This window comes from Oratosquilla oratoria, chromosome 42, assembly GCF_046742065.1.
Source record: "Oratosquilla oratoria isolate Oo_2021 chromosome 42, ASM4674206v1, whole genome shotgun sequence".
In the NCBI taxonomy this organism is placed as follows: domain Eukaryota; kingdom Metazoa; phylum Arthropoda; class Malacostraca; order Stomatopoda; family Squillidae; genus Oratosquilla; species Oratosquilla oratoria.
Window position 1 is genome coordinate 24,577,215 of NC_134818.1, and position 9,749 is coordinate 24,586,963.

At 41.1% G+C, this 9,749-nt stretch overlaps 1 protein-coding gene across 1 annotated transcript; it reads right to left on the minus strand.

The window, feature by feature from the left end:
• Nucleotides 1-2,348: 2,348 nt before the first annotated feature.
• On the minus strand, nucleotides 2,349-4,882 carry LOC143021558 (cuticle protein AM1199-like). The gene is made up of 2 exons (XM_076179159.1): nucleotides 4,811-4,882; nucleotides 2,349-2,774 (listed from the first exon to the last, which is right to left on the minus strand). Exons 1-2 carry the CDS (start codon nucleotides 4,880-4,882, stop codon nucleotides 2,349-2,351), a joined length of 498 nt encoding a protein of 165 aa, XP_076035274.1.
• Between the last annotated feature and the right edge of the window lie 4,867 nt (nucleotides 4,883-9,749).

Below are 9,749 nucleotides of genomic sequence, written 5' to 3' on the forward strand. Positions count from 1 at the left end.
TTCTCCACTCTCTGTCCATCTTACTTCCTGCAAAGCCAAAATATCCAGGTTGTACCTCTCCATTTCATTAAGGACCGTCCTTGTATGTCCGGCTCTAAAGAGGCTTCTCATATTCCATGATCCAAATCGTAAATTATTTTTCCAATTTGAGAGTTCTAGAGCAGGTCCATTGTTTCGCGCAAGGTCGTGATCATTAGAGTCAACCATGTTCCGAGGCTCACTGTTGGTTTCGTTAACTATCAAGGCTTTTACGGTGTAGGGAAGTTATCCCTACGACCAACTCTCTCCAATTTATCCGGGCTTGGGACCGGCATGTGCACGGTGTACATGTGGCTGGGCTAGCTACTAGCATTCAGCCTAATAAAATTTTAGAATTGCAGTAAGAACAATTTATGTCATAATTTCGAGTGCAATTGGTGCAATTTGGTGGTATTTTTTTTTCTTCAAAATTTGAAATCTGTTTCCTGAATTACACTACTTATTCTATACATGTATGTTCATTTAACATGTTTATAATTTATACTTTCAGAGCTATAAGATCCATATTTTCTGATTGCATATATTTCTATATTTGCAGATGACTTCAAGGGGCTGCCGATACCCCTCTCTGACTTCTTTTGTTATACTGTATATGCGGCGATTGTATAAAGAAGAGAGGCCAAAATTCTTCTTGGAAACGTCGGTGAATGGACCTACCTTACACAAGCATTTGACTTTGAATTGGAGTACTTCGGAGTGGCTCTCTACGGGCATTTAATTTTGGTATTGTTTTTGCCTTTTTGCTAAGCTTTGATATAAATCATCAAGTTGTTATAGTAAAGACGTTTCCGTCAGTGGCCATATCGCGAGTCTCCTGGCAGTGAAATGAAAAGCTTTATTTGGGACTTGACGTCATTAACGGACAAAACTCCAGTCGAGGCATCTAGAAAAGAACAGACAGAGCTCTAGTTGGGGCATCTAGAAATGAACAGACAAAGCTCCAGTTGGAACTTGTGGCAGTCAGAGGGTTAATGACACTAAAACCCAAAAGGCCATACATTTTTGGTCTCACGCCTGTATTGTCATGTCCCACATAATCCTGGGCCTCCTCTCCCCCAAATAATGGGGTCCCGACCTCGTCGCCGTAACAGGAACTGGATCTGGGGTGTTTATTCACTTTCAGCTGATCGTCAATCCGGTTTAGTCTGTCGTTAATCCAGTTTAACTTGTTGTTAAGCCCTTTCCTTACCATTCCTGTGTCCTCTGTTCGAACTGGCCATAAATTTCCGTATCCAGTTGTCCTAAAGTCAACTCTCTTTTCTTCTATGCCTCATTCACAAGGAAAAAAAAACTTTAACATTACATTCATGAAAGAAAACATCGAAAAGTGAAGACGCAGGAGAAAGACCACCACCGACCTCGATTGCTGGGAAGACACGTGGTCATTCTCTACATGTATCCAAGTTAAGCAAAATTCCCATGCCACTACTTAGATTCCGTTATACAGTATCTAGGCAGCTGTTCATTCTGCTCCTGGATGCAGATATTCGGTTGCCAACGTCACTGCTCCGGTGTCCATCATTGCAACGAAATCAATTTTCCGAAGGGCAGCCGACGTTTCCTACTTTTATCCCGATCATCTTGGCCGGTGGTGCTAGAGTAGCTCCAGTTCCCTTTCGACTTTGGTTAGCCCTGTGGCGATTACCTGGTTGATATTACTAAAACTTCTTTTTGGATATATTTTTTTTTAATAGAATTTTGGTAAGATGGTGTCTTTGAATCTCTATATAACTTATTTCAAGATAAGCGTCTGATGCCTTCATCTACCTCCTGGAGTCGTAATCTTGTATTGAATTTCTTTGATTATTTATTTGCGCATTAGGTCTAGGCTTGTTAGTAACTTTGCTGTTATTATAGAGAAATAATCTCTTCATCTACTGAAGTTCCTCGCCGTCTCGCATGCTTTTCAAAGAAGTATAACATGTCTTGCACTCTTAATCACTGTTGTGTACCTAGAAATATGTGTGAGTTTAAGTGTACATGGGAAGTGTACATGATCTTGAACTCATGAGCAGCGGGTCATGAGTTCGATTCCTGGGACCCGATGCGGGCTTGCTGCATTGCTTGCTGACAGCCCTGGCGACCGAAGCGGCTTGCCACAAGTGACATGGCTTTGCCCTACCATGGGTTTCTCACTTCCCATTGCATGGGAGTATGAAGATGAATAGTGAGATTGTAACAGTATAGACAAGTTGAATAAATCAGAGGTGAATGAATATATGTTAAATAAAAGATACACGTGATTGGTAGAAATGTATTCATAAATAGTGCAATAATATATCAGAGTTGAGAGGAATCGATTTGGCTGTTTAGTTGGGAGTACCGTAGAACCTGCTGGGTGATTCTTCACTGGACTTAGCTTCGTCCTGCTGGCGGGCGAACTCGATCTGGTCGAGGACGAACTGTGGGATGGGGTGGGGGAAGGCGGGAGCCACGGGCAGGAAGGACGACTCGGGCTTGTAGCCGTCGGCGTCGGCGACGAAGCTGAGATCGAAGACCTGTCCATCGGGGAAAGTGAAGGAGACTTTGCCCTGTTGGGAACCATCGGCACCTCCCTGCTCAGTGCGGTGGATACCGTCACCGGTCTCCATGTCGAGGCTGTAGACTCCGTGTTCGTCGGGGTGGACGCGGTCGTCCTTGATGATAGGCACAAACTCGACCTCACGGGAGTCAGCGGGTGGCGCATAGAAGGCCTTGTCGGCCAGGGCTACCGCCACCAAACAAGCGAAGACAATCTGGAAAGTACAAAAAACGCTGTAAGAACCCGTTTTTTCTCCCCTCTGAGCCACGATCGTGGCAATAATCAATGTAGTGTTTCATCTGTCATTCAAGACAAAGGAACTAGGCACGTGAGGCTCTTTCTTATGCACAAATCATGAGAGTTAACATTGTCATAAAAATGTTATATAGCAGAGGATGTGCTTTCCTCATCCTCCCAAATAAAAACAAGACCCATCTCGATAAACCTCTCGGTCTGGCAGCAAAAGTATTCCCAATTAGTTTTTACTGACTGTACGCGATTTCATTCAACTGCGGAGGTGTCTTACGGCCATTAGAATAGTATTGTCTAAGTCCCTCCATCAGGAAAATGAAATCAGCTGGTAACTTTAATTTAGATACCCTCTTGGGAAAAAGAGGGTGTCAAGCTAGTATCATTAGCCAAGGAGGTGAGGGGAACGTTCGGAATGTTCCAACAGGACACTTACGCCGTGCATGATGAGAGATGGAGTGTCTGTGATGCTTAATCTCCCTTGCTTGACCATTTATATGTGGTCATCCGCGCAGGATTCAAAGGTCAAAAGGTTCTGAGAGACAGAGGGTTGAAGTGGGAGGGACAGCAGTCAGGTTAGAGGCATCACCTAGACGAGTGATACCCAAATGTTTTGGCACTGTGTCAATACCCACCCTCCCTCTGTTGACCTTGAGAGCATGATCTTCCCACCCTATGAACCTGGTATCCGTCCTCAAAATGAGTGTTTTTTTCAGTGTCCTCATATGCACACTTAAAGAATGCCAACCAAATCCTTGAGAAGTCAATCGTACCAAAAATCGCTTGACCATGAGAAAATTGAGGTACTTCTTGAGGGAAAATACGAAGGTCAGGTAAATTAAGTATTCATCCAGGGCAAACAGTAAATACTTCGCGCCTCTCAACATCATGTACCCCACTATCGGGGCGTCCTCAATTTAAAGATCAAGATTGATATCGAATGGCCTTAACACCCGAATTGAGTCGTCAGGTAAGTTTGTACGAAGGACCGAGTTTCGACCTCTCAGTTTCGTACTTAACGGTATCGTGTGAAGTTGGTCATAAAAACACCTACAACGAGCTGCTGTATAGTACAACTGATGAATGCCAAACTTGGGTTCAAATTTGTTATAAGTCAACTTAATCTCAGTTATTACTATCATATTAAAATTTTCGCTCTGGATATACGCTCAGATCTTTCGAAAATTTTTATTGATACTGCCGGTATTAAAGTACCCGGTTTTCAGAAAACTGGAATTATATATTTGCAACATTTTTTGCTGGACCGTCCCTCCAATTTAGACTTGGCCCCAACCTGGTTTCTCTGCTACGCCCAGTTTTCCCAGTTTTACTCTTACTTTGGTTCTCTACCATAAGAAAAAAAAATGAACTGTTTCACTACAAACATCTAGAAGAAGGTCTCATCTTAGAAGGGCTTCTTCAGAGTGTATACAAAGAAATGAGATAACAGCTTAAATACTCCCAACTTATCATCGCTAACTTGGTTCTTCGCGAGGCCGAGCGGAGATGTGGGAGGAGCGTCGATGATCGGGGAGGAACGGGGTAAGCTGGGAGTATTTAAGCTGTTATTTCATTTCTTTGTATACACTCTGAAGAAGTCCTTCTAGGACGAAACGTCAGTATTAAAAACTCCAACGGTTTTTGGCGTTTACCTCACCACCCTTCCACTCATTCTGTCTTACGTACGTCAAGAAGGTCTGTAAAAACACAACAAGCATCTAGAAGAAGGTCTGTAAAAAAACTTCTGTACCACTGCGAGCAAGATGGATCATGTTAGAAGCAAAAATGTCATGACGCCAGGAAAACAGACACCAAGGATATAAAAGAATCCCATCTGCGAATACAGATGTGATATTCTTTCCTTGATGCCTATAGCTACGTTATTTTACAATGATCCAAGAGAGACCCTCGGAAGAACTCCACAGACTACATGTTGGCCTCATCGCTTTTTAAGCTTCCTGAGGAAAATCTTGTAGTTCCGAACGAAATCCTCTGACACACCTTCCTCACATTATTGCTACCCGTATGAACAGTTGTAAAAACCGTGTTTAACTGCTTGTGTTCCTTGAGCATTCTGAAAGATATCATGGCCCGGATGGCATGTGAATTGGGATGTGAAGATAGACAAAGCTCCACGTAAATTTTGGAAAAAGTTTATGTTGGAGCCCCCATTTCTAGGCTGTTACATAAATTTCCAATTGAAAGAGTGCGGGATAGACATGTTGGTTGTCAGCAAATGCTATACGAATGGTTGTTTCTGTTTGCACTAGAATATATTTAGTGATACGACCTGCACGGTGACCTGTTTGTAAGGATAATATGAGGGATTGGTGTTCCAGATTCCAGGGAGTCAGAATGATGAAATAATTTCAAGTAGTTTGCAGAGGGAGTTTGTGAGAGTTACAGAGAGGTAGTTGTTTGGGGAAATTTTGCATTTCCCTTATTTGGGTTAAGGTAGGATAATAGCTTCTCTCCAGGCGATAGAGAAGGTGGCTCTCACCCATTTTCGGTTGTAGAGGTTTAGTGGGAAGAATGTTATAGTTATATGTTTATGTCGTATCATGTATATTGCCTAGGCCTGGGGCTGTTGCTTAGAAGTTCTAAAGTAAGTGCGGCATTTTGCTTTTACACGGAAGCATATTTTTCAGAACAGTATGGAAAGTTCATTACAAACATTAACCCTCTCAACGTTGAGGTTATTGAAGGTAGAGGAATGTCGCTTTTACAGTTAATTTCCTGTTATTCATCAACCCTCTGGTTGAGCTGGCCAAAGGCCTCTGTCCCCATTTAAATCAAAGCCATCATTCCTTTCTTACACGATTCCTTGTATATGCGACTACTATAGTTACCGTTACCGCCTCCAAGCCGTACCACGTAAAGTGCATCCCAGTATCCCAGTTCTGTCTTGAGCCTTGTCTTCGACCACTTTCGTGTCATCCCGTACCTCTCTCTAAATTATTCAGATCCATGTAGGTTTTGGTCTTCCTCCTCTTGTTTCATCTAGTCTCCAGTATGCTGTCTACCGTAGTATTCTATTTGGGTGTACACGTTCTACGTGTCCAAGCTCCATCTATATTTCATCAATCATCCTTCGATATATATAACATTGGTTACCTGTCTTATACTTGCATTTGAGATAGTCTTCCCATTTGATGTCTAAAACCCTTCTCAATGCTTTCTTCTCAAAAACACAAAAGCGTCTAAATATAGTTTCATAGTCATACCAGGACTTTTCGTAAACAAAAATATACCTAATCAGTGAAATGTAAAGTCTTATTTTCATGTGGATTAAGAGTTTGTGACTCTCAAACTTTAGACAACATACTAATCATCTGATGTCCTCTCTTTGATCATTATCTAAATTCATTCATAAGTGATTCATTATGTATTATAAAAGTGCATCTACCCTTAAAAAGGTAAGATTTCACAGCATTCTTATTGTCAACCTGTATATTTCTTCTAATTAACTCATACGTTGTCATACTAGTCTCACGAACACTGATTTTTAAACCAACCCCTTTCACTTTCTTTTCTAATCTGTTTGCCATAGCTTGGATATCATGTATGGTTCTGCTCCTTAAATTTTCTTCACTTTTTATTAATTTCAATATAACAATATTCTTATGGTTCAGGTATATGAGGAGTGTAGGCTTCACTGAAAATTTTATTCAGAATAGTTTTAGAATAGTCTTTCAACGTTTATATAATTCATTGATGTTATTAGTTTACCACCAAGATCATATACTGGCGATCTTTTTATAGTTTCTTACATCAGTAATATATTTGATCATGGCATATGCTTTACCGTTTCCATGACCTACACCAGAATTAAGTACTTCATTCACTTCTTCGCCTATAATTTCTATATTTTTTCTCGCTTATCAAGCCTTGCATATCTCTTGATCTCACTAGTGAGACTACCATTTATCAATTTCTTTTTTCAGTATTTCCTCATCACCTTCCAATGCCTCAACACATAAGTTTTGTTTTTACTCACCTATTTATTTTTCTTTATATTAGTTCATTTTTTTTGCAGTTGATCGACTTCCTTTTCTTAGTTTTCGTCGCCCCAGAACAATATTTGATGCATGACTATCTGATTTCCGTCTATCTCTTCTCCATCCATTTCATATTTACTCCTACTACCTGCTCTGGATCTTCTTCATCTAATGCTTACATTACAGGAAACCTATTTCGGCATTAAAAGAAATCTTTAATTTGTGGATTTACAGGTAAGGCAACTGGGTTCGGTGGGTGTCATTCGGAGTGTCTAAAAAGGGTGGAACAGTAATGATGGACTGGCTGGTGAGGTTGTTTAATGTTTGTCTTAAAGAGGGTAGAATGCCGGGGGACTGGAGGATTGCCTGTATAGTTCCGCTTTACGAGGAAAAAGAGCCAAGTGTGAGTGTAATAGTTTGAAAGTGTAGTTGGGAAGGCTTATGGGAGGGTTTTGATTGAGAGAATTAGGAAAGGAACAAAGAGAGTAATTGGTGAGGAATAGTGTGGGTTTATGAAAGATAGGGGTTGCATGAATCAGATTTTTGTGGTAAGGCAAATATGTGAGAAAGCGTTAGGAAAATGTAAGGATGTTTTTTGGGCCTTTATGAATTTGGAAAAGGCTTATGACAGGACAGACAGGAGGGCACTGTGTTAGGTATTGCAGATATATGGGATAGGAAGAAAGCTGTTAAGAGCAGTCAATATTTTTTACTTGGGTATTCGAGCTCGTATCAGAATTGGAAATGGAGAGAGTGAGTGGTTTGAAGTAAAGATGGGATACGAAAGGTAAACGCAAGGGTAATGGGCCGGGAAATGCAGGTGGTTAAAGAAAATGGAGAAAAATGGAAGATAAGCCAGTTTTGGTTTACTTAGGACACTGCGCTTGTGGCAGGACCAGAGAAGGGATTAAAGAAGTTATTTACGGATTTGAGAAGGTGCGCGAAAGAAGGAAGATGAAGACAGATGTAGGTAAAATAAGGTGATGAGATGTACAAGGGGAGAATATGGCAGGAAATTGGAAGTAAGTATAAAGGGAGAGAGACTGGAGGAAGTGGAAAGCTTTAGGAAAATGGGAGATAAGCCAGTTTTTTGCTGATGACACTGGGCTTGTAGCTGGATCAGAGGAGTGACTAAGGAAGTTAGTGACGGAGTTTGAGAAGGTGTGCGAAAGAAGGAAGTTGAAGATAAATGTTGGTAAAAGTAAGGTGATGAGATGTACAAGGGGAGAGGATTGCAGCAAATTGGAAGTGATTATTAAGGGAGAGAGACTGGAGGAAATGGATAGCTTTAGATACCTAAGTGTGAATGTGGCGGGAAAGGGAGGAGTGGAGATGGAGGTAGAATGTAGATTGAGAGAAGCAAGCAAATGTCTTGGGGGATTGAAAAGTGTAATGAAAAATAGATATTTAGAAATGGATGCTAAGAAGAGGCTATATGAAGGCGTGATTGTGCCAACAAGACTATATGGGACGGAAACATGGAACCTAAGAAAGGAAGAGTTTAAATGTGTTAGGTGTTACGCCTCTATTCATTAAACAGACGATGATATGATGAATTTGATTCTTGTATTTACCATTATTTCCGCCAATAACTAGCTTGTTCGCTAGATAGAAGCTAATCACTTTCCGTTTTTATTAACTACACCTAAATCATGTTTCCCCATGATATTTTCCATGTCATGGTTGTACTTTCCTAATTTAGCATTTGAGTCGCCTATAGTCTTTATATCCCAATTCAGGAATATTATATAGGACACCATGCAGTTGTTCATCGAGTGCAATATTTTTCGGAGTATAACATACAATACCCATATTGGTTTGTTTTGCTTTCAGCCCTATCAGCAGTATTTTCCTCTGTTTACTGGTCGCCATTCTCTTAACGCTTTTGATGGACTATTTCCAAACAATAATCCAACACCATCTCTTCTTAAATCATCATGTCTACCAGAAACCAACAAAGTATTCCCATTAGATGTAACAATCGTGTCATACCCTCTCCATCTTATCTCGTTCAGTACCATAGTATCTATCTTACACTATCATCCGTCATCGTCGTTGCAGTATGTTCCGTGTCGCTATTTTAGTAATTCATCTATAATGAAAAACCGAGAGATTCTTAGCACAGCTTAATGCACGAGACTGAGGGCCGTTGTTTCATTGTTGCTCTTCATAAGTTGGTGTTGAATCTTTGGAAAATTCATGGGCCAAATTCTTCACAGAAGAAGCCACCTCTTTGAGAAGCAGTGTTTATCTAACCCGGACAAATGAACCTAATTATAGTGGCATGGTTCAGAAACGGCCACAAGAAGTGTGTGTTTTTAAACCCTGTCACTAGTTTCTTCCATCACCTTGATGTTAATTCCTTTTTTGATTCACAGATATCATCAGTTATTCAATCTCATTTTGTAGACCACTTGAGGCCGTCAGCAGGGGTACCACTTGAGATATGAGCTGAGTCATATTTGTGAGCCAAATCCCCAATAGCTACTTTGATACATCAGAGTTCCATTACTTTTAGAAGAGAGGCATTATCATTCCTCATAACCTTATGAGAAAAGTGCAAAAAATTAATTGCTTTTGATGTAAAGACGTAAAAAGTGAATAAGTACGTGTTAAATAAAAGATGCAAATGACTGGTGCAAATGTAATAATAAATAGTGTAATAAGGTATCAAAGTTGAGAGAAATCGATCAGGCTGTTTAGTTGGGAGTACCGTAGAACCTGCTGGGTGATTCTTCACTGGACCTGGCTTCGTCCTGCTGGCGGGCGAACTCGATCTGGTCGAGGACGAACTGTGGGATTGGGTGGGGGAAGGCGGGAGCCACGGGCAAGAAGGACGACTCGGGCTTGTAGCCGTCGGCGTCGGCGACGAAGCTGAGATCGAAGACCTGTCCGTCGGGGAAAGTGAAGGAGACTTTGCCCTGTTGGGAACCATCGGCACC

Coding starts and splice junctions, on each gene's coding strand:
- LOC143021558 (XM_076179159.1), bottom strand. CDS start 4,882: ATGCTCAAGGAACACAAGCAGTTAAACACGGTTTTTACAACTGTTCAT. Junction 2,775..4,810: donor GTAGCAATAATGTGAGGAAG/GTGTGTCAGAGG, acceptor TGTACTTTCCAG/ATTGTCTTCGCTTGTTTGGT.